At 48.7% G+C, this 24,223-nt stretch overlaps 1 protein-coding gene across 1 annotated transcript in view; it reads right to left on the bottom strand.

Moving 5' to 3' along the window:
• Positions 1-24,223, bottom strand: part of IPP (intracisternal A particle-promoted polypeptide) — a 365,647-nt gene that overhangs the window by 69,264 nt on the left and 272,160 nt on the right. Inside the window, exons 6-7 of the mRNA XM_069642391.1 lie at positions 21,657-21,794; positions 18,112-18,234 (exon numbers count right to left, since the gene is read on the bottom strand). Of these exons, the coding sequence (XP_069498492.1) occupies positions 18,112-18,234; positions 21,657-21,794 (261 nt within the window). The remainder of the gene's footprint in view (positions 1-18,111; positions 18,235-21,656; positions 21,795-24,223) is intronic.

Here is a 24,223-nt window from a genome sequence, read left to right on the forward strand (position 1 = left end):
TACATACCATCATGCTGTCCAACGCGAGTCATACACCCCTGCATATAGGATGGAGATACCCCCATCCTCTCTTTCGTCTCTTGCGTCTACTAATTTCCTCATACATAGTCAATATGTATATTAGGCAGATGAGACTGACGAGGATGAGTGAGGGAAGAGTGAATATGGATGACTCCGAAAGCACCGCCACCAGGAAGGGCAGGGTGATGCAGAGCCCTACGTGAATCCGATCCAAACATGTTAGCTATTGGAAGCCAGAAAGAAACAAGGACATAAAAACTAACAAGGGACTCTTCTCGGAGTCTGCATGCCCCGGACCAGCTTCAGGCAGGGGAGCAGAGCCGCGTTAAGCAGTCCCGTGGCAGACCCAAATGTCTGGAGCAGAGAGGCAGAGAACGGCAAGGCGGGGAAGAACCAAAACTTACCTGGTTGTGGGAGAAACCAGTGTCTGGTGGCAGACCCCAAGCCACTCAAATGGTCTAGACGAGACCAGACGTGCGCAGAGAAACCAGCATGGTGGAGCCGCTGCGAACCACAGGAAGACTATAAGAGTTCAGGGGAAGCCACAGAAGCTTGCCTGTGTTGCAGAGGACCGGAACCCTTGCAGACCGAGTACAAAGATAAGCGGTGGGGGGCCGAGAAGGCATTGGGAGACCCCAGAGGCTTTGTTTGGGAGTATGTGTAGAGCCATCTTCCTCATCGCAGTGGGACAGTAGCGAGAGACAGGTTGAGAATGTAGAGGGTGAAAGAACGCCCCAAAGAGACTGAAAGAGAGGCCTGGCAGTATAGTGAACCAGGCCTAATTAAGAGGCTTTTCAGAGCTGAAAGAGGGGTCAAGAATTCAAACACCGAAAGAGATCAGTTCAGAACAAAGGGGGTGAAAGAACACCCAAAGAGACTGAAAGAGAGGCCTGGCAGGAAAGTGAACCAGAAAAGGGAGAAGATTCCGCCAAGCTACCTCTAGATGTCAGCACTGGAGGTGACAGAACTTTGTACCAACTAATATGTGCTTATGACCCCTTCTTTATCAACACATATAAAAAGACGAGAGGAAAAGTGGTTACCAAAATATATATATATATTTTATGATTCCACATAAGTAAAAAAGACCGTCAGGTCACATTTGCAAATAAAGACAACATAAAGACAACATAATACGTAGACAATTTGTATAACACTTATTTTGTCCTAGTGATTACTCCTTCAGTACATTAGTTTTCAGGTGATGTTAGTAACACATGGGTGATTTAGCAATATACATTTCATTTCCAACTGTTTATACAAGTCCCCATATATATTCGTGGACATGTGTGAATCTGTTTCCAGCCTTCTTCGTACAAACACAAAAAACAGACTATTAGTTGTTCTTGAGAATTTTGGCCGATTGTGCAAGACTTTCTTCAGGACACATCAGCCCCATATCTTATAGGGCATACCAGTGTTATTGCAATACAATTGTCAGTTAACTTCCAGGCCATAGCGATTCTCTGGTTAGCCAGTTCACAGATGAGGTCTTTCTTATTGGTGAAATGTGTCATGTATTTACCCTCTCTCGGATATAGGCCCAACAAACAGGCCACTGCAGGCCAAGCAAGTGTCATGATCTCTGCTTCCAAAAGGTCAGGGTTTTCCCAACTCCCTTGAAAGCAGATCCATAACCCAGGTTCCGAGTGCCAACCAGTGCCAATTGGGACCTTTTGGACCCAGTCCTGGCGCCAGTGGCACCAGGCTCATAAATATGCCCAGTCCCAGCGCTGGAAGCGCCGGGCTCATAATGCTTGGGTGGACTTACCTGCAGCAGACCATGCTGCTTACTTGCCTGCCAGTTGAGCCTCTGATCCTCTTCTGTTTGGAACTACTTTTCCTGTTGGGTGGGGCAGGAGCCACTCCCTAGGTTCAGAACACTGGAACTCTTCTGGAAAGCAGGAACTCTTTTCTTACCTAGGCGTGGCTGTGGAAGGAGAAACCTAAGCACTACAGGAGGCTATTTAAACCACACCCGAAGGATGAATCTTGCTTTGCGTTATTCTGCATCCTCTGCAGCAGAACGCTCATCGTGTCTTCTGCATCTGATGCTGGGCCTAAGGAAAAAGGCTTACCATCCTGAATCCAGTCTTCAGCAACACCTATAAAGACAAGAAAGAACAGGTTAGCATTACAGTCTTCAGTGACAGCGCTTCACTTACCTGGTCCATCGGCTGTTACCAACGCCTCGCGCTGCATTCCGGCATCTGAAAGACAAAGGCTTACCTACTCTTCGTGCGCTCCGGAGGTCTTCGCACTGCATTCCGGCATCTGAAAGACAAAAGGTTACCAGCTCTTCGCACGCTCCGGAGGCCTTCGGCGCTGCATCCCGCATCTGAAAGACAAAACAAAGGTGTGTTTAAAGACATTGGAGAACTTTAATACTCACGTGCCATTACTCCTTTCCACATCTAACCCAGTGGGTATTCCGGCACCCTGCAGCCGCTCCGAACTTGTACCTGCAAAATAAAAAGACAGTTAGAGCGCATCGTGAAGCAGGCAACAAGCGTTTACTTACGTGCTTCCAGGCGCTTCCATTCATCACACAGGCTCCATCTTCAACTCACTTCAGCCCGTCATCCGCCATTGCCGGAACCCTGCAAAAACAAGAGACATCATTACTAAAAACTTTTAAAGACATTAGAATTACTCGAAACTTACCGTTCGTGCAGTAAACGACGGACAGCAGTCCTCTGAAGTCAAGAGGCCTGCTCCCCTTATCCAGTGAAGAAACTGGTTACAGCACCCTGCCCCGAGGCAGATGGAAAGCACGGCGTTCACTTACCTAAGGTGAGAGCGTTAACCTTTGGGGTTCTACAGGAGAAGAGAAAGGGAAGAAGAGAGAGACATTCAATAACCCAGTTCATTAATCCCATATTTTCTATCTGCAGACATCTTAACCTTCGAGTCAGACATACAGTGCACAGAGGTCCAGCCCAAAGAGCCAGCCGTGTGTTACACATCACCTTTGAAGATACGGTATACGCCCAGTCAAGACCGGCGCCTCTACGGGAATCAGGTGAGCGTTACAGCAAGCATCGATATTACCCCTGGCCACCCTTTCTATCATCGCCTGTCAGAATCTTCCAACAACCGGGCAGGACCAGAACATGTGAAAGAAATCAGCGACGTCAAGTGAAAATCTAGGACAGTTGAGTACCCCAGTGCCCCTGAACCTCAAAATCTTCTGGAGGGTCAGGTAGGCACTGTGCATAATATACAACTGTGTGAACTTAAATCTTAAATTCCCTGAGACCTGTTTAGTGTACACCAATGCTCGTGCCCATTCTGCAGCTGTTAATGGTCTGCCTATGTCCGCCTCCCATTTTATGCGTACTCCCAAGGCTGGTTCACTATACTCATTCAAGAGTAGTTCATATATTCTAGAGACCACATCGTACATCGAGTCCAGCACCTCGTCCTTCTCAATGCCTACCAGGAAATACGGCCATCTGGTCCAATGTTCCACACTAGGCTCTGATACATCAAGAATAGAGCCTTATGTATGCCAGAGCACTGTATCAACATTGCAAAGTCCATCAATTTGCCATCTACCTGCAAATCTCCTAGTGTGACTACCCGTGACCCTCCCGGTCCTTCCTAATCTTTGTTTTGGGGACCTGCCCTCTTCCGTCACAAGCGGGATATTAGGGGAGTAGGAGTCCAGGATTCCGAACATCTTCCATTCCCTACACCACAGGGTCCTACCCCGCTGGAAGAGCCACGGCTCAGACGAGAGGTCAGTGTCTGAGACCCATAGGACCTCCTTCAGGAAATAGGAAATACCTGCCATTCAATGGCTGCAAAAGCATTGAATCAAGTCTGGCTTTGTCCACCAACGAATCCACATCAAACTTCAACAGGCTCGCCAGGTGTATAGCTCAAAGTGGGGCAGCCCAATTCCGCTCCCTCCAAAGTTACTCTGAAAAGTGCCAAGTGCAATTCTGCTCCGCCCCCAAACCAAACAAAAATGTTCTCACAGCTGAATCCAGAGCAACAAATAAATATCTGGGGATATCATAGGGAATGTTGGTAAAATTGTATACAAAGTGGGTCAGAACCACCATTTTGAGCAGTTGCTGCCAGAATTACAGACTTAAAATCGTTGTCCAAAACCCTCTGCTTGTTATGTCTGTGGGTCATGCCTGACGACCCCCAGATATTAAAAAGTCTCCATGTGCCATTGCAGTTCCAAGTTAAGCCGCTACTTCCGGCGCAGACCAGCAAGGTCCACCAACAGGAACAAGCAGGATTTATCGCGGCTTATACAGATGCCAGAAAGCTCAGCAAACTGATCTATTACATCCAGAATGTGGGGTAGATTCTCACCAGGTGAGTGTACCTAAAGGAGCAGATCATCTGCATACATTGAGATCAAATGCCTAACCGCATCAATCGGGTTTCCTGCATCCACATAATCTGCAAGGACAAGAGCGATATAATCTCATCAACAGTGAGCGGGGCATCCAGCATATCCACCCCTACCCCACCCAGTCTGAGCAGCTCTATCCAATCCAAAGCTTCCCTAAATAGGCCTCACTGCCGCTGACCCTGCAGAATACAGGTTCTCATAGTATCAGGAGAAGACTTAATTTATCCCACTTTGGGTCGTCACAACATCACCTTCATTCTGTATATGTTGTGTGTTGAGAGTCGTGAAGATATAGGAGACCTCCGTCCCCAAGTGCCGCACAGGGAGAAACACTTTTCACTCCCTGTGCAACCCTTGAGGCCACAGGTGGAGAAGATCCGAAGCCGGAACCGAAGTACTGGGAACCCCAAGGCGGCTGTGAAAAAAGGTAATGATTATAAACCAAGCAGACAGGATACTACATGTACTAAAACAGAGAGCAATCAGAGTCTTACCGGGGACTTGATGACAGTTGAACCCGGAAGGGAGGATGGTTCCGGGACTCACGTAGGCAAGGGACCAACCGAAGAGGTAGGTTCGTATGTTTTTTGCCAGTCTCCACCTGGAGAGAGTGTTGTATCCCTTTGAGCAAAAGTTTGAAGCCAGGAAGAACCGTCCGGATCAATGGGGGAACAAGAGCAGGATCCAGAGGAAGTCCGTGATTCAGTCCGAGGTCAGAAGCCGTGATGAACAGAAGAGCCGAAGTCGCCGTAGCCAAACGTGATCCACAAGAAGTCCAAAAACAAGAGCTAGGTTCAAGGAAGCCGGATAGGTAACACGGGTAAATCAGCCAGACAGAGTCTCCAAGGAAATCAGCTGTGAAGCGTGGTGTACAGGCACTGCACAGTTTAAGTACCTTTTACTTCCTGGTCATATGACACCGGATAGCGTCACGTGACCGCGTGCCTGGGACACGTGATCGTATAGTCAAGTCACGTGACCGGGCCCCAACGGTACGAGCGCATGTGTTACTTCTTGAGCGGCTGCCCAGTCTCCATGGCAACTGCCAATGGAGAAACGGCCGCAAGCGTGACTGAAGAGTGAATGGCGATTGTTTTGCCAGTGCGCGAGCCAAACTGGGTTGCCTGCGTGAGCCCCGGGAGACAGGTGAGTGGGTGAGAGTGGTCATGAGACTGGGTGACGGGACATGGCCGGAGAAACGACCCGAAGGCATGACAGAGCCCCCCCCAAAGGCCCACGACCCCGTGGGCACGAAGGGTGCGCCCGATGAAACCGAGCAACCAACCGGGGGGCCTGGACATCCGAGGCAGAGACCCAGGAACGCTCCTCCGGACCATAACCAACCCAATCGATCAGGTACTGCAGGCGACCCCTAAGGAAACGGGACCCCAGAATGTCCGAGACCTCGAAAACGTCAGGAGCCCCCAGGGAAACAGGGGCAGGAGAGGGGCGAAGACGTGTGGAGGAGGGACAGGGCTTGAGGAGGGAGGATGGAACACAGGATGAACCCGCCAAGAGGAAGGGAGAACCAGGCGATAGGCCACCGGATTGATGACCCGGGAAACAACATAAGGACCCACAAAACGGGGCAACAGTTTGCGTCAGCCCTTCAAGCGGAGATGTCGGGAGGACAACCAAACCCGGGCACCAACGTGATATAAAGGGGCCATGGTGCGCCTAGCGTCCGAGGAGGCTTTCATGGAAGCCTGTGCCTCCTGCAGATGAACGAGGACCTGGGCATGGAGGGCCGTCATATCCCGAACGCAGGTTTCTGCGGCAGGGTTCTCGGTGGACGTAGTGTCGGGGACAGGGAGGAAACGGGGATGCTGACCATACATGGCATAGAACGGAGAGAAACCAGTGGATGAGTGTGTAGCGTTGTTATAGGCAAACTCAGCATAACGGGTGTTCTGCAACCAGGTCTTTTGCTGCTGCAGCATCAAACAGCGCAGATACTGTTCCATGGACTGGTTAGTTCTTTCCGTCGGACCATCGGTTTCTGGGTGGTAAGCGGAGGAGAACGCGCATCGATACCTAGCAGAGCGGTTAAGGCACGCCAGAAACGGGAAGTGAACTGCGAACCACGATCGGACACCAGGACAGAAGGAAGGCCGTATAGACAAAAAACGGAATCGAAGAAAAGCTTGGCCAAGGTAGGGGCAGAAGGGATACCATGACAAGGGACGAAGCGGGCCATCTTAGTGAAGACATCGACCACTACCCATACGGTGTCGTAACCTTGGACCCTGGGTAAATCAGTCACAAAGTCCATGCTCAGGGTGTGCCAGGGCTTGGGTGGCACGGGTAAGGGGCGCAAAAGACCCAATGGACGACCCCTACGGTGTTTGCCCTGAGCACAGACTGAGCACGAGTCCACGTAACAGCCCACGTCACGTCTCATGGAAGGCCACCAACACCAGCGTTTCAAGAGGTCCAAGGTGCGGGCCTGACCCGGGTGACCATTGATCGGGGCGTCATGGGACCACTCCAGGGCTAGGTTCCTGGTGTCAGTGGTAGGGAGAAATAGGCAGTCCTGTACATACGGCAGACCGTCATGAAAGGCGGGGTCCCATTCCGACAGTTGATCGGGGTGTTTCTTGACCCAAGAACGAATCGCCTCTAGTAGCGGTAGAGGAGGCGTACAAGTGCAAACAACATGCCCCCGGGGCAAGAGCGTGTCGGGGAACACTGGTAACGAAACCCTCCCAGGGGAGCGAGACAAAGCGTCGGCCTTGCTATGCTCAGAGCCAGAGCGATGTTTAATTTGAAAGTCAAAAGCGGCGAAGAACAGGTGCCATCTGACCTGTCTACTGTTTACGCACTTAAGGGCTGCCAGGTCTTGCAGGTTTTTGTGATCGGTGTATACCGTGACCTTATGTTTGGCCCCCAACAGGTGATGACGCCAGATTCGAAAGGCGTCCATTACCGCCAGTAACTCCTTTTCGGTCACGGTATAGTGGGTTTCCGCGGGGTTGAACTTGCGTGAATGAAAGGCAACAGGATGAAGCCGTCCCGTAGTGGGACAGGCTTGTGACAGGATTGCCCCTAATGCGAACGAAGAGGCGTCAGCCTCAACAACGTACGGCTGGTCAGGGTCAGGGTGCTGGAGCACAGGGGCTGTGGTAAAGGCGTTCTTCAGTGCGTCGAAGGCCTGCTGGTGTATCTCCTTCCACTTGAACGGAACAAGAGGACTGGTAAGGGACGTGAGAGGAGACACAAGGGAAGAGAACTCAGAGATAAAACGCCGATAGAAATTAGCGAAACCCAAGAAGGATTGCAAGGCTTTTAGGGTTTGTGGTGTTGGCCATTCGAGGATCGCCCGTACTTTGGTGTGATTCATGGCCAGAACACCAGGTGTAATGTTAAACCCCAGAAACTCCACGTTAGATGCATGGAACAGGCATTTTTCGGGTTTCACAAACAACGAGTGGTTTCGCAGCCGGGACAACACTTCTCGTACATGTTGAGTATGCTCTTTCAGAGTGTGAGAGAAGACGAGTATATCATCAAGATACACCACCACAAACACGTCTAAAATGTCCGAGAAGATGTCATTCATGAAATGTTGAAAAGTGGCCGGGGCATTGCACAGACCGAAGGGCATGACCGTATACTCGTAAAGGCCATACCGCGTACAGAAGGCGGTCTTCCATTCGTCTCCCTTTCGGATGCGGACGAGGTTATAGGCCCCCCGCAAATCCAACTTGGTATATATGGAGGCATGGATTAACCGATCTAGAAGAGGAGAGATGAGTGGAATTGGGTAACGGTTCTTAACAGTGACGGCATTGAGTCGACGATAATCAACACACGGACGAAGGTCGCCCTCTTTTTTGGGCACGAAAAATATCGGGCTAGCTGCAGATGACTTAGACGGTCGTATGTGACCCAGGCGCAGCGCTTTATCGATGTACTCTTTAAGAGTCAGATCCTCCGACAGGGACAAAGAATAGATGCGGCCCGAGGGTACCACAGCCCCGGGAACCAAGTAAATCGGGCAATCATATGGGCGGTGAGGAGGGAGTACTTCGGAGGAACCCTGATCGAATAGGATGTTGTAATCCTGATAAACCACAGGAATGTGATTGGTGACTAAACCCACTATGTGTGAGGCAGGGGGTATTGCATCACCTAGTATTGACAGTTGGGCAACCGCACCAAGAGCTAATGCTGGGGAGTCTGTCTCTCTCTCCACAGGCAGGCAGTAGTTCTGACAGAGCTCGGATTCGAAATGTATGCCTCCCGTTCCCCAATCGATGTGTGGGTTGTGTTCCCGTAACCACGGTATTTCTACAATGATGCCAAACTGGGGCATGGATATCAAATCAAAGTGGAGGGTTTCCTTATGGACTGATTGGATGGTCAGGATGAGGGGAGCTGTCTGTTGCTTAATGGGACCAGAAACAAGCTCTGACCCGTCGACTGCTTGAACCGGTTTGGGTCGGGGTTTGTCGATCAAAGGCAGGTTCAGTGTTTGGGCTAGAGTGATGTCGATATAGTTCCCGGAGGCCCCGGAATCAATAGTGATCTGTACGGAATGAATGATACCAGGGGCAGGCTGTATGGTGGCGTCTGCTTGAATAGGCCTGATTCGACCAAACGAAGGAGTGTGATTCGGGGAAGGGCATGGAGAACTCGATCCTACCCCCGCATCTAGGATCGAGCTGGACGAAAATCCGTTTTCTTGGATTTGGGTTTCCGAGGACACTCCTTCACTAAATGCCCCCCCCAAGCCGCAGTAAAAGCAGGCGTTCTCAGCCCTTCTGCGCTCCCTCTCCCTGGTGGTGATGCGACTCCTAACACCCCCTATTTGCATAGGCTCGCGGGTGGACTCAGTGTAAGGCGATGAGGCGGCAGAGCCGGCAGACTGGGAAAACCCAGCCTCAGCCCTGCGTTCAGAGCGCCGTGCATCCACTTGGAGAGCCAAGTCCACCAGAGCCGGGAACTGAACTGGTAGGGATGGTACCATAGCCAAAGCGTCTTTCATAGGGTTGCTTAGCCCTCTATAGAATACAACCGATTTTTTGCTTTCGGGCCATGAGGTCTCAGCTGCTAGTTGATTGAATCGTGTAATGTACTCAATGAGGGAGCCCTTACCCTGGGACAGGTCCAGCAGCTCTAGATCATGGGATTGTGCTTTATACCGGGTGTCGAATACTCTGGACATTTCTAATACTAACTGGTCAAAATCATAGAGGGCAGGATGATCGGTTTCTAACAGTGGGTTAGCCCAAGCAGCAGCCGTGCCGGCTAAGTGAGACAGAGTGAACGCCGCCTTGGTGGTAGGGTCAGGAAAAGCAAGGGGTCGGCACAAAAAGTGCAATTTGCACTGGTTAAGGAAAGTCCTAAACTTCCTCGGGTCCCCGGCAGCCAAAGGAAAGGGAGAGGGCAGGACCACCGGAACGGGAGCCGGGAGTGGCTGTGCAAGGGGTACAGATGCTGGAGTGGCGTCACCAACCTCCGGGTCTGCGGGTAAGGGATGCTGGGCGCTCTGCAACAGGTCGAGACGCTGATGGACTGCTGCATTAGCAGCCACCATGTCGGCCCGTAGTAACGTGAGTGCTTGGATGACAGCGGCCAGGGGGTCTTCAGCGGCACCCTCCATTTCTTACACGACAGGCTTCACGGTCTGTTGTGTGTTGAGAGTCGTGAAGATATAGGAGACCTCCGTCCCCAAGTGCCGCACAGGGAGAAACACTTATCACTCCCTGTGCAACCCTTGAGGCCACAGGTGGAGAAGATCCGAAGCCGGAACCGAAGTACTGGGAACCCCAAGGCGGCTGTGAAAAAAGGTAATGATTATAAACCAAGCAGACAGGATACTACATGTACTAAAACAGAGAGCAATCAGAGTCTTACCGGGGACTTGATGACAGTTGAACCCGGAAGGGAGGATGGTTCCGGGACTCACGTAGGCAAGGGACCAACCGAAGAGGTAGGTTCGTATGTTTTTTGCCAGTCTCCACCTGGAGAGAGTGTTGTATCCCTTTGAGCAAAAGTTTGAAGCCAGGAAGAACCGTCCGAATCAATGGAGGAACAAGAGCAGGATCCAGAGGAAGTCCGTGATTCAGTCCGAGGTCAGAAGCCGTGATGAACAGAAGAGCCGAAGTCGCCGTAGCCAAACGTGATCCACAAGAAGTCCAAAAACAAGAGCTAGGTTCAAGGAAGCCGGATAGGTAACACGGGTAAATCAGCCAGACAGAGTCTCCAAGGAAATCAGCTGTGAAGCGTGGTGTACAGGCACTGCACAGTTTAAGTACCTTTTACTTCCTGGTCATATGACACCGGATAGCGTCACGTGACCGCGTGCCTGGGACACGTGATCGTATAGTCAAGTCATGTGACCGGGCCACAACGGTACGAGCGCGTGTGTTACTGCTCGAGCGGCTGCCCAGTCTCCATGGCAACTGCCAATGGAGAAACGGCCGCAAGCGCGACTGAAGAGTGAATGGCGATTGTTTTGCTAGTGCGCGAGCCAAACTGGGTTGCCTGCGTGAGCCCCGGGAGACAGGTGAGTGGGTGAGAGTGGTCATGTGACTGGGTGACGGGACATGGCCGGAGAAACGACCCGAAGGCATGACAGTATAGCACAAATAATTTTCCTTTGGGTCCTCCCTGCGGCACAGCCACGCCAGCAGCCTGCCCGGCTTGTCCCTCTTCCGCAGCCAGCCTCTGGGAGTATTTTGCAAAGCCATCCTTAATGCACCTTCGACACAGAGCCAGTAAATGGCCATCGACCGCGCTTGCCCCCTTCCGCCCCATTCTGCCAGTTCAATTGCAGTCTCAATGCTCCAATATTTACTTCCTATGTCCACCCATATTGCCAATAGCTTCCCCCCTCATCACTGTCTTAAAGGTGTCCGATAAAGTGATGAACTTCTCCACACTGGCCTCAAAATACTCTGCTATTCTGTCATCAAGGTATTCACTGAATACGCCATCATGCAAAGCTTTAGCCCTAAGGCGCCAGATTGGATTGGTGGTCTGGGCGAAGACCTCTACCAGGTTGTGATCAGCGGAGCATGAGCAGAGAGAGGACCCTAGCTTTATATTCAATGGCAGTAAAATCCCCTGCAGTGTCCTGCCCGTATACATAAAACCTATGCATATAATCATATAATCTATGCGGGTATGTAACCTAGAAGAGGCTGCATAATGCGAGTAACCTCTAGCTCCTTCATGGTGGCTCGATTCCCCAGTAGTGAGCACAAGGACCTGGCTGCAGGGGACTGCTTCCGGTATTTGTCATCGGACCTGTCCACAAGATGGTTAAGTGTACAGTTGAAGCCCTCCACCCACAAATCCACATAGCGTCCCTGAACGCAGCCACTCTCGAGTAGAAGGAATTAAAACAACACTGTGTCATTGTTGTTGGGTGCATAGGTATTAGTAATGCACACCTCCCTATTCTCAATGAACCTGTGTACCAACGCCATCCTATCTTCATCGTTGCATTAAAACTCCAGCAGTTGAAAAGGAACTAATGATGCCACCCATGTTAGGACACCCCTAGCATTTGTGGAGAAAGGAGTGCCGTACAGTTCCCCACCACTTCCTAACAATCACTGTGTGTTTGTCAACAGTGAGGTGCGTTTCTTGAAGTAACACGATATGTACTCCCATCCTCCTCAGTTAAGCACTCATCTGAAGTCTCTTGATGTAACTATTGGGCACCTGACATTCCATGTAGCAATTTTCAGGTCGCTAATCATCCTCCTGCTCTACCAAGGTCACATTGATCCCTACTGACCCACCGCCACTGCAAGAAAAACACCCCAAAATTACCCTGCTCCCAGTAGAACCAGCAAAAGCCATCCAGCATTTTTGCAGCACCACCAGTGTGTGTTGCATTACCATCGTCACTAAAGTAATATGTGCAAAGTTATTTGCCACGCTTGTGCTTTGCCTCACCATGCCACCTTGATAACTGCCAAAACCCCTGAACAAACAGGACAAACACGCCCTCCAAAAAATGTGAAAAAGAAAAAACAAAAGGAGACTCCAACCAGAAACCATCTCCCAAATCATAAACTAGAAGCCTAGTAGCATGACTCATACTCGGGCCCCACTGCCTCTCCCGCTCTCTACTGTCCCACTTCGGAAGATGCCATAAAACGGGCTACAGAAACATAATGTCAATCGGGGTGTCCCGGCAACCAGCGCAGGAAGCCGCTTGTGCTCTCAAATAAAAAAAAGGGAAAGGTTCTGAAGTCTCACAAACGTTCATTTCCCTCATACGGCTACTTAAACACTGCCCTAAGTCATTAATACAGGATAAGCGTTTGTCCGTCGCTCAGTAGCACAGCGCCTGTGAAAATAGCCAGGTCCGGCTTGCCCGAAGCTGCTATGCCAGAGGCATCCTGCCTCCCCTCAGGTCTGCTCCCAGGACAAAGTATGAATGACACCAGATATATGTACTTGCTAAGATGCGGCTCCTCCAGAACTGCTGCTGCTGAGATCAGATGCCTTCAGTACCCCCCAAGCAAATCACTCCATCCTATGCATCCCACTGAGGTAGCGAAAGCACAACACAGGTGGTCTGCTGTACATCAGACAGGCCCACGCACTTCTCAGTTTGCTGCAGCGCCACTGCCACGCCACACGGGCCTGGCTGCTGCAAGCGGGTCCACCAGTATTAGACCTCACCAGGAGGCAGCAAGCCCAGCCTGCAGTAGGGCACTGTCCCCAGCCAATGGCTATACCACACACAGCGCCCGGTACTCTCCGCCTGCGCCTTCTCACAGAGCAGCAGAGCAGCTCCGTCCCTTCAGGACCGCCGGCCCTGCAAGCTGCTCCTCACTGGCAGCGAACACCGCTCAGGGCTCAAACCAAAAAAATGCAACCCACCAGGGAAAAAAGCCCAGCACACCTCGTGCAGGGAAAACAAAGTATTATTTCCACAAAAATACAAATGCGCCATCAAAGCACTCTGCTGCCATGGAACATTCTGGCAAAATCAGTATGAGCAACACTTTATGAAGGCACAAAGCGTCATCAGTGACATAAATTGCATAAATTACAAATCCAAATGGCTCGTTGGTGAGACCTTATACATAGGCTACCTACTCCATAAGGGATGCCAGGCCATTGGTCCCAGCGCGTCTGTCCATCTTCTTCCATGTGGGTTGCCTCCTTGCTCGTCATCAGGCATGTAGCTACAATTAATTGGTGATTATGTGAATAAAACAATGCAGGCTGTATCTCTAACCTGATGTGCACCTGGTACTGTAGACAAAGGCTAAGAGGATACTTCAAGGTCATTGTATCGCACACACTAACTGGATTCCAGACATGTCGGCGCCCATCCAAAGCGCCCCACCCTTGTTTTGGCTGTGTTGTTTTACCCCTCCAGGCACCTTGCAGCACAAATCCCTGTTTTCTGATCTTTTCTGATCGATTGGGGGTTTAACAGATTTATGGTCGGTGGTCTGGGACTGACTGGGTCCTTGGAATGCTGGTGGTCTTGGGATGGGGGCATCTGGGTGCTATTACTCAGAGCTGGGATGTGGAAGGTTGGAGGATCGTGTCCTCCTTCTCGTGGGATTGCTTTTTGCAGATAGCTCTCAACCCCCTTGTGGCCTTGCAAGGCGCATTTCTTCTGGGATACGAATACTGGCAACATGAGACAATGAAAGGTCTATGAATCTCTGTAGCTCTGGCCTTTCTCACCGGTGCCTATGCTACAACCTATTCCCTATTCTTGCATGCATAAACGTATTTCCATTTGCGTGTGGCTTGAGCCGCGGCCCTGGCTGCAGCGCCGAACTAGGCCTCAATTTCAATATGGCTGCTAGTATCTAAAATGGCGTTTCATTCAATATACTATAAAGTTAAAGCATGTACCACTCTCCCCGCATTGTAGCCCCAGGCAACACCCCCACCCGTTTTCCCTGTAACCTCCCCCGAGGCCCTAATGCACACTCCGAGGCCTCTGCCGCATCTAAAAGCGCTTGGGGGTCTGGGCCGATTGAAACTCCTCTTAGTCAAAGGGACGGGTAGGGTTCTTCCTTATTTTTAGTTCAATAAAAGTCTATAACAATAAGCATGCCACCTTGGTGTCCTAAGTTTACTTCTGCACCCTTGGAATTTTTATGTTGTTGTGTGCAGCAACTTGCTAACACTATTATTAAAACAGTAGTTGAAGAGGAAATAAATCAGAAGCATGCAATATTGTGTTAAACAAGATAACAAACTACTTCTTATATAAATACGCAGGTTCACCAATAAGCAACATATAACGAGAAGATTGGCTTCAATACAAATGTAAACACAATGGGCCTCATTACATGGTAGGCGGTAAACCATGGCGCTATTAGCGCCATGGTTCATGCCGGTAATTTACCGGTACCGCCTTGGAGGAAAGGGGAATTACCGCCCTATTCCAAGGTTGGGAAGGCGGTAATTCCTTCTTCCTCCATTGCCCTTCCCCATTCCCATAGGGCATAATGGGAATGGGGAAAGCGCTAATTACGGTATTGCAAATTGCGCTACCATAATTAGCACCCCGGTCCCTTTGCGGGTTCGTTTTTTAACACCTGCTAAAAGCAGGCGTTAATGTACCAACCCGCAAAGGGACCTCGTAGTAAGGCGGTAAGGGTTTACCGGTAAAATACTGGTACCGGTAAACCCTTACCGCCTACCGTGTAATGAGGCCCAATGTCTTGTTCTAGTCACTTCTGATTACAATATATGTTAGAATGTGATTGGGAAACAGGGAAACGGGAGTGAGACTTTAAAAAGCAGCTGTTTTAGCAGCCTGGAGGAGGTCCAGGGAGTTCACCAAAGACTACGCTGTTGAAAACAATGAAGGCTAACAGCCAGGAGACTTGCCGGCACGCAATCTTGTCCTGGCTGGGTAAGAAAAGCACACAGATTTAATGAGTAGGACAAGAGTGGTATAAGCTAGTCTTTAGGCATAAGATTGCCACATAGACAATTTTCCAAATTCAGATTTATAATGCTTGCCTCAATAAGTTGGAGGCAAACATTAGTTACAAAGCCGAACTGCCTCAGTAAACTGCTCACAGGGCACTTTGCCAATTTGTCCTAATTTTAATATTTTGACCGTTTCAATATTTTGGGGGCTGAATAAGCCATTTAACCCATTTTTTTCAACATACATTTTCAATGTTCTTTTCAATGGGAGGATTATAAAGAGACACCATGATGTATTTTTGTTAGGTTAACCTTTCAATCTTCCCTGCGCTTGTGACACTGATTTAGGGTGGTACTGAATTTCGATACAGTGTCCATTAGATAGCCAGTGTTGCCCTCATACTATTTTGGCCAGGATAAGTGGATCCATCGAAGAACAGAGGAAGGGCAAGAGGAATCCTTTCCAGGGATTGACTTGAAATGTTTTACCTGCAGTCATTTTTGCTCCAAAGCACTTGATCACTTGTAGGCTGTTTTTAGTTAACTAACCATAGAACCCACCGTCACATAACTTGCCAATCCACAGCATAACAATTTTGAGTATGATTTTCAGTTGTACTGGTCACAATGGCTACATACACACTTGTGATTGTTAGTTTTAACATTTTAGAAGAATAGAATGCTTGGCATCTACTCTATATTGCTAAAATTAGGAGCAGTATATTGCTGTACTATTCTACTGTTATGTTCCTATATTATCTCTTCAAGAGAGGAAATATACATAAAAGCTAAATGAGAGAGTGGGAAGATTAATAACGTGTTTCTATTTAGGTGTATACTGAGCCTCATTACGGGTCAGGTAGTCCGGAAATAACAGTGGCGGTAAACCCGCCGCCACTGTTAATTCCGGACCGCCCGATTCTCGAGTCCTGCAGGCGGGAGGTGGCGTTCCCGCCAGGTCTGACCTGGCGGGTTTAACACCGCCCGCCTGCAGGCGGACGTGGAAACACCAGCACCATCACGAGATGGTGCCGGTGTTTCCACTTCCCCATTGAGTTCTATTGGACTCAATGGGAATGGGGATTTACCGAATTCCGCCTACGGAATTCCCGGGACACCAGAGTCGTAATGCCCTGGCTGGTTGCCGCCGGATTCGTAATGAGGCCCACTATATTGAAAGTGCAAACACTTGTTGGTTTAGTGAAAAAAACTGTAGGGAAGACATTGATAGCATTGCATTTGTATCATACACACAAGTATAATAAGCATTGATAGATTCACCCAAACGGTGGACACAGGACAATATTGCTATCCAATAGTAAATCTGCTCAGGGGTAGTAGTTTCTCTTGAACTAAAGCGCAGACACAACTTTCTCCAGAGCCTTGCTTCCGGAACAATACTATACGAAGCCACAAAAAATGCGACAGTCCCAGATGGGCATTTAGACCGCCTTTGGGGTAGAGGTTAGGCTCTAGCATGTAGTCCTTGATGTAATTTGTGACACAGCCTGTTTCTGTCCTACAATTGCGGGGTGAGATTGTATATCAGGGCTGTTAAATTAGTGAATGCACCATAGCGATATCTATCATTGAATCCACAAAACATCTGACAGGTGAAAGATTCCCGCACCAAGGCAGGAGACCCTTGCCATAAACAATGTTAAACAGCTGTAAAGCGGTCAGGAATACAGTCCCAGAATGGAAGGACTGACCCAAGTAGAGGAGCAGGAGGAGAAAGACCTCTGAAGGACACCCAGCATTCAAAAATGCAAACCAGACCACAGCGAATACAGTTCTTCTGCTTGTTGTCCAGGAACATTGTGTACTGCACCAGCTGCCCTGGAACCTGAAGAAGGGCCACCACCTTGAGCTAAGCCTCCTGCCTCCTACCCGGGTTTTCCTGGCTGCTTTTCTTCGTATGCTGTGTCATCTGGATCCATCCTCACAGGGAGAGTTGTGGGCTTCTGTCCCAGGTCCTCTGGCCAATCTCGGTGCAAGTTCACTGGAACCGGAAATCCAAACTGCAGGCTAACCTGAGCTAAAACAGACACGTATTTCAGCCACTGCACCTCCCACCCCTGGATCCCACCAACAGGGGTGGCCCCCAAAGATTTTGAATACTCCATGGTTGGTTGATATGAACATCTGAATTCAGGGTACAGCTTTTGCTCACCCTCCTTGCCAAATTCTTAGCTATTGCATGGGTGCAAAGTCAACTCCCTAACAATACTCTTTCCTGGCTGTCAAAGAATGAGTTCTAGCCTATAACTCCCCCTGGGTAGCCCCTTAGTTTAGGGAAATTGGGAGCGAAACCTCTTTTTTAAAATCCTAAACCAGTTTTCCTAAACGCGTGTTTTTAAACTGCTTTTTACCTCCTTGTTTTAACCACTTCTCCCCACTTTACTAGTGCAGTATAGTTTTGACTGTTTGACTCATTACTGTTTTAACCGTACAGTGTTGTGTAGACTCCCTTTGAGAGTATGCTAAATTACTTCATGTGTGTTTTGGCTTAATAAAATGTATATTGTTATATTCCTGTGTCAAACTCTGTTACTTGAATGAGCGTTAACTGCACTTGCACACCAAACTCATGATCTCCTAGGTCTGCCTTACTGCTAAACTGCTGCTACCTCGAGAGTGTGTTGCAAGAACAAGTGTGTAAAGTCCTTGCTCATATTCTAGGTTTGTCTCTCAGAACTTTCTTACAGGGCTCCTTCTGAAAATCCCTTCTAAGAAAAGTCAACCAAGAGACCATTAATAACTTTTCTACCAGCACAAACAAAAAACACAAAAACCCCAATTCGGAAGTGTCCAATATTGGACATATTTGTCATACACACCTTCCATCTCACAGCAACCAAAATAGTACCGTGGTACAATCATCGTTCCAACAACTTGCCAAACATTGTCCACGGGATCAAATCGCTCAATAGTGTTTCCAATCTCTGCTCCGATCCAACCACCTGTCAGCGAGAAAAAACACCAACATTATCCAATGAAAGAGTGAAGATAAAAACTATTCTTAGCCAGGAGTCTTGAAAGAGATCAAGCAAATGGGTGGGTGGGCTTGTACAGTGAACTTATAAGCATGGTGGCAGCAGTAAAAACATGGCATTAGGGTTTACTGTGAGAGACTAGTTTATGGAGTCCAAAGTCCTTGGGAATCAGATGTATAGAGTTCCCAGTCCCTATGTTACATTGCACCTCCCAGAACCCCCCTATGTAGTCCCCAGACAACCATAATGCTAGTATAGGAATCCAAATGGTACCCAGCCCTGTATGCCTTTAAACCAGCCGCCTGACACCATGTAACCCTGGGTACATAGGTCCAATCAGGAAAACAAACCACTTTTATGAGTCCGGTTGAGAGATTCAAATAGAGAGCAAGATTATATCAGAACAGAGACAGATCGACACAACCTGAGAGTGTGAGATAAGGGGTATCACCTGAAGTTAAATAGCAAGAACAGGAACACAAAGAGAACAATAGAAGGTAAACGGAACTGAATGTGTGATTATAATGAAGGCTACAGTACAGAATAGTTTGGAGAATGATACTGAGGAAAACTATAACCGAGAAGGAAAACTATAATAGAGGAGGATATGAGAAGGGCAAGATACAAGAAAGAAACATGAAACAAGAGAAAAGGATACCCCAGGGGGAAGGGAAGGCAAGAGGTTGAGGGAGAAGAGAGTTTTAAAGAGGACGGAAAAGACGACAAGAGATTAGTAGACTGAATTAAGATAGGTAACCTCTAGAGAGACATTGAAGAGTTGAACACCTACAGTGGGGGAGTAGCAGATACCGTCTGAGAAACAGTGGGTCTAGGGAGGGAGATTGGCAGGGCGAAGCTGGATAAAAAGTGGGCGGTGGAATGAGCTGGCACACGGCCACCAGGGGAAAGTAAGAATATAGGTGTAGACCGGGCGTGGTCAAGTCCATAAGTGAAACCAAAGAGAAGCAGGGGGAACAATGAGACATCTGGGAAACACTTCTCCACCGTTCCACACACCAGGTTTTAATAAAAAGAAACCCTCACATAAACATCAAACTGGGTCCCATTTTAGCTGAAATTGGTTGCCAAACTGCAAACCTAGTGCGTTGAGGAAACCACCTTGGAAACAGCATCTTGCTGCCAGAGAGCTGAGGGTTAGCGGCCGGAAAGTGTCTTCAGTCCAAGCTACAGTTAAAGAACTGGATAAACCCCACAGATCAGACCTTGAGAGGAGTGACAACATCCTTTTTGAGAACTGATCTTTGGCTGAGACTGAAAGGGAGCTCTGGATCACTTTTACTTAACTATTTTGCTGGAACTTTATAGGACCAACAACTGCTTTTGCAGACTCCTTTGTAGCAAGAGGGGAGGTCCCTATTTCGTTGAGAGTATGACCCTTTCCTTTCACATCACCAGGGACGTAATTTCAACAAAATGCCTGGGGTAATGGAAGTAACATCACACGACCCTTGACACCTGATGACATCACATGAAGTGATGGAAAACTACTTTCAGATTGTTTAGACTGTCTAGCACCCGTGTTTTTCCAGGTGCTCTCATTTCAGGCAGATATAGGAACCGAAGCACAGAGGGAGGCATGATTTGTCCACGATTACACATTCGGGAAATGTAATTTCCCAGATTCGACGTGAGGTCTATATGCAAAACATACATAATGCATCTATAGGTCCAGTAGGAGCTTTCAGACAATAGCACTGCAGGTAAGTGATTCCACTGTTGGGCAGTCACCACAAGGAAGCTACTGCCTCTAGCGTTCTGAAGCTTGAATCGTGGTGCAGAGAGGCAGTGCGCGTATGCTGAGCACGTCAGCCTGACAGAGTTATTCGGGGAAATATATCTGTGAGATATTTAGGTGCTTGCTTAATGCTGGTAGGAATGTTTTCCTTTCAGTACGGTCTGTTGTCTTGCAAAGTCCGAAAGTTAGCACGTATAGAGCATGGAATCACTCCCAGAAATGTATGTATGTATGTATGTATGTATGTATGTATGTATGTATGTATGTATGTTTCACAGAAAACCCTATACTTAACATGGAGCTGTACACCGTCTATGTCATCTATGACATCACACTCGCAGCAGAACTCATGTCAACTGGAGCACATAAAAATTTCTTTCTGTAAATGGTTCACTTCTGCACAGCTATTGCTGGATTGAACCTGAGTCCGCTTGAAGCTAATACACTTTTATTATTTATACTCATATCCGTGTCTGTAGGTCTCTTATCTTGTTTGCAGTGCAGTTACCAGATTTTGGTTTTACAATTCCTCCCGACTCTTAACCTTTTGAGATATTTCACTATCCAGACCACCTCTGATTTAGTCTTATACATAAAAGGGTAATAAAAATGTCTCGAAACCTTAAGTTGTGTCCTGGTCTGTCTTTTTTAAAACATTGTGGTAAACAGATAAATCATATGCTTATTATGTCTGGTTTACCACACAGCAGTATTCTTCAGATCCCTCACAGTGTCATGGTAGCTTCAACCAGCCTTACACACTTCTTTGTGTTTGCCATGTCAGACAATCCTAATGTTGTGCAGCCTCCTGGGATGCTGTAGTCTTGAAACGCCTTCTGGCGCAAGACCTTTTGCGTCACTGCTTGCCCTACTGAAACTCTAGAGTAGGAATTTCTCCCCAGTACAACCTGAGTGTTGCCAGACTTTAGTTATTCCCCCCTCGGCCCCCATCCCAAATCTACGGGTTTCTCCCAAGTTACATAGTTGGCTCTGGGGGATAGCATATACCACCAGTATGCGGGATGCTGCCCCCAGCAGATTATTCTCCAGCTTCTGCTTTCAAGGCATGGCTCATGGCAGCATTTAGGCCTAGGCTCCTAGTAGGCTCTTTAGTCTAACATTCACCTTCAGTCTGGGCGCTTTTGGAGTGTGGGTCACTTGGCCGAGCTCTCCTTTTCTCCATCTTTCCTACTGACCGGCATTTTTGGTTTGGCGATGCAGTTTGAGCCTCTAGCGCTTCTCACACTGCAATAATTATTATTATGTTATATAACAAGCGCAGACCTAGCTTTGGGAAGCAACAGAGTGCTTTATAAGACATAGGTGGAAGGACACAGTGAGGGAAAAACAGATACAAGGGAGCGGGGAGCGAACAACGGGGGAGAGAAAGGGCACGCAATTTGGCAGCAAGGGGTCTACAAGCCACCAGGGCAAGTGATGGGGGGGGGGAGTGGGGCAGGTTAGGAAGGAAGCGGAGGGCTTATGGGCCAAGTATTAGGGAGGAGAAGTTCCTTGATGTAGGATCTTGAGCTCCTTCCTGAAATGTAGAAGCGAGGGCACTATATAAATAACGGCTACAATACAATACAATACAATCCCCGAAGTATCCCCAAGGTGTTACCAGACTAGTTACCAAGCGCATAAATGCCTCCATAACAAGGACACACTCCGAGTCCACATCGTGGGTGGTTCATGGAGGCTACAGCAGACCACTGCTTCATTACTGGGTCGTAGCATTCTGCACAGTCGAAGATCATGGAATCCTTCTCACCTTAATTCATGAAAGGTAAACAAAAGAGTATGTCAGCAAAGTTGAGACCGAATCAACAAAGTTGCAGCCTATTCAGCAAACAAGCAAGCATTGGAGAATAACATTCTAAGCATGCAAGGGTGTATCTCACAAAGTTAGTGTTATGGAGAATGTTCAGTTTCTGTACTAGTTCCCTTTAACCTGAGAGACCCGCCGCACTTTTTGCTGGACTCTGGGATTTTTTGATGTATTCTACTTTGTGAATGGAACTTTTTAACACTCACTCATTCTTGTGGTTTGACTGGGAACATTATTTTACTGCTTCTGTGGAGTTATACATTCCTCCATACATTTCAATACAGGCATCTGGCATTGAGTTTTGTGACAAACAGCCCACTTTGTGCAGTGTCACTGAGGGGTCCCTTGGACTCCGCTTTTCATTTTATCTTATTCTCTTGTGTGAACTACAGTTCCCAAGAGTAGTAAGATAACTTATCTTACTTACACTTTCTTTTGTGGGACCAGCACACACCACCTTATGTGGAGTGCCGAGGGGTTACATTGTAACTCGTTTCCCACCTATTTTTTATTGAACATTTATAAGGCGCCTATACAACAGAAAGTGCTTCCAGACGCTGCAAGACTAAGGGGGAGGGGGTACAGAGGATAAAAACAATATACTGTCCTACTAGTCCTTGTGACATCCGGATCGTGCAAGTGCAGCAAACATGAAGTGCAGCAGGTGAGTGGCAGGATTTAGGCCGAAAGGGGAGGAGGGGCAGGGGCTGGGTAAGTGCTAAAGGGATCCAGTAGGGCAATATGCATAAGGGGAAGGGTAATGGGTCAGGGCAAGGGGGGGGGGGGGGGTGGGCAGACTCAGTAGTCTAGTCACAGAAGGGTGCCTGAAGGTAACTGCTGGTAAGGTGGTACTGAGGTAGACTGGTCGAGGGGAGGGCCTGGCCCCTGTATGACACAGAAGGGTCCAGATAGCAAGTCGCAACAGCAATTTGCATTTAGCAAGGAAGTGAGAGAGGGAAGGAGGAGAAGAAGAGGAAGGTCTTGAGAAGCTTCTGGAACTTAAGGAGATCCGGCTCAAGTCAGAGAGGCGGAGAGGCTTTTCCAGAGGGAGGCTCCTGCCGAGGAAAGAGATCTATCCCCCACTCTCTGCTCAGAGAAATGTCTGGCCTGCAGAGAGTGAGCTTGCGGACCGAAGGGCTATAGCAGGGAGGTATTCAGGGAGAGAAAGTTGGTTGTCCCAGGGCCTAGAAAGCCTTGTGGACGATGCAGATGGCCTTGAATTTCATCCTTGCAGCCATCGGGAGACATTGGAGAGATCTGAGGGCTGGAGAGATGCAGTACCTGGATTAGTTGAAGAGGGAGGAGGGAGGAAAGAGGCAGATTTCAGTAGTGAAGCCTGGAGAGAACCAGAGCTCTGGAGACATTGAGTTCCTGGGGAAAGGTGGGAAAAGGGAGAATGCCTCTGAGGAGGTGAAGCTGGAAGTGAGCCTTCTTGGCAAGGTCAGCAATATGAGAAGAGTGTGAGGGGAGGGGGCCCAAAGCGGGCGGCCAGAGAGTTGGGAGATTAGAGAGGTTAGAGAGGGGGGCGGGGGAGTTCCAATGAGCAGGATCTCAATCTTACTGGCGTTAAGACAGAGATCGTTAGCAGCACACCATGCCTGAATAGCAGTCAGACAATCAGGAATGAGGGAAGAGGGAGAGGAAGGCAAAGAGGAAAGCTTAAAAGAGAGCCGAGTATCATCTGCATAACACTGGAAGAGAGAAGGTGGAGATCAGGTGGGCAAGATAACTGTTAAACAGCCATGGCGAGAGGATAGAGCTCTGATGGACGTTGCAAGTGGAGAGTAAGGTAGAGGAGAGAAAAGGGCCCATCTGAACCTGGGAGGACCAATTCAAAAGATAAGAGGCCAGCCACGCCAGAAGGCAGAGGAAAGATCAAGGAGGATGAGAACAGAAGGAGAGTTGGAATAAAGGTTTGAAAGCAAGTCTTCACAGGTGTTCAGTAGAGCAGTTGCCATGCCTCTGACTGCTCTAAAGCCAGAATGGTGTTCATGGAGACAGCCAACAGATTCAGTATGATGGATTAATTGGAAGATGACCAACTTCTGCAATAGTTTGCCCAAAAAGGGGGTGATGGAGATAGGGCGATACTAAGTCTGGCAGGAAGGGTCCGCAGATGGCTTTTTTAGGAGGGGGTGCACAAGGGAGTGCTTGAGAGGTAAAGGGAAGGAGCAAGTGGCAAAAGAGTGATTGCAGAACTCAGCCAAAGAGGGAGCAACGGCAGCAATATTGTCCTTGATAGTTCTAGAAGAGCAGGGGAGCACCTGTTTGGAGGAGACCATAGAGCCAACAATCTTGGTATCCTATCTGATGCTACGGGTGAGAACGAGGGACGGAGAGAGGGGCCAAGGGAGGCCTACATGCAGGGGGAG

Source organism: Ambystoma mexicanum, chromosome 1q, assembly GCF_040938575.1.
Source record: "Ambystoma mexicanum isolate Mex_15411 chromosome 1q, UKY_AmexF1_1, whole genome shotgun sequence".
NCBI classification, from domain to species: Eukaryota; Metazoa; Chordata; class Amphibia; order Caudata; family Ambystomatidae; genus Ambystoma; species Ambystoma mexicanum.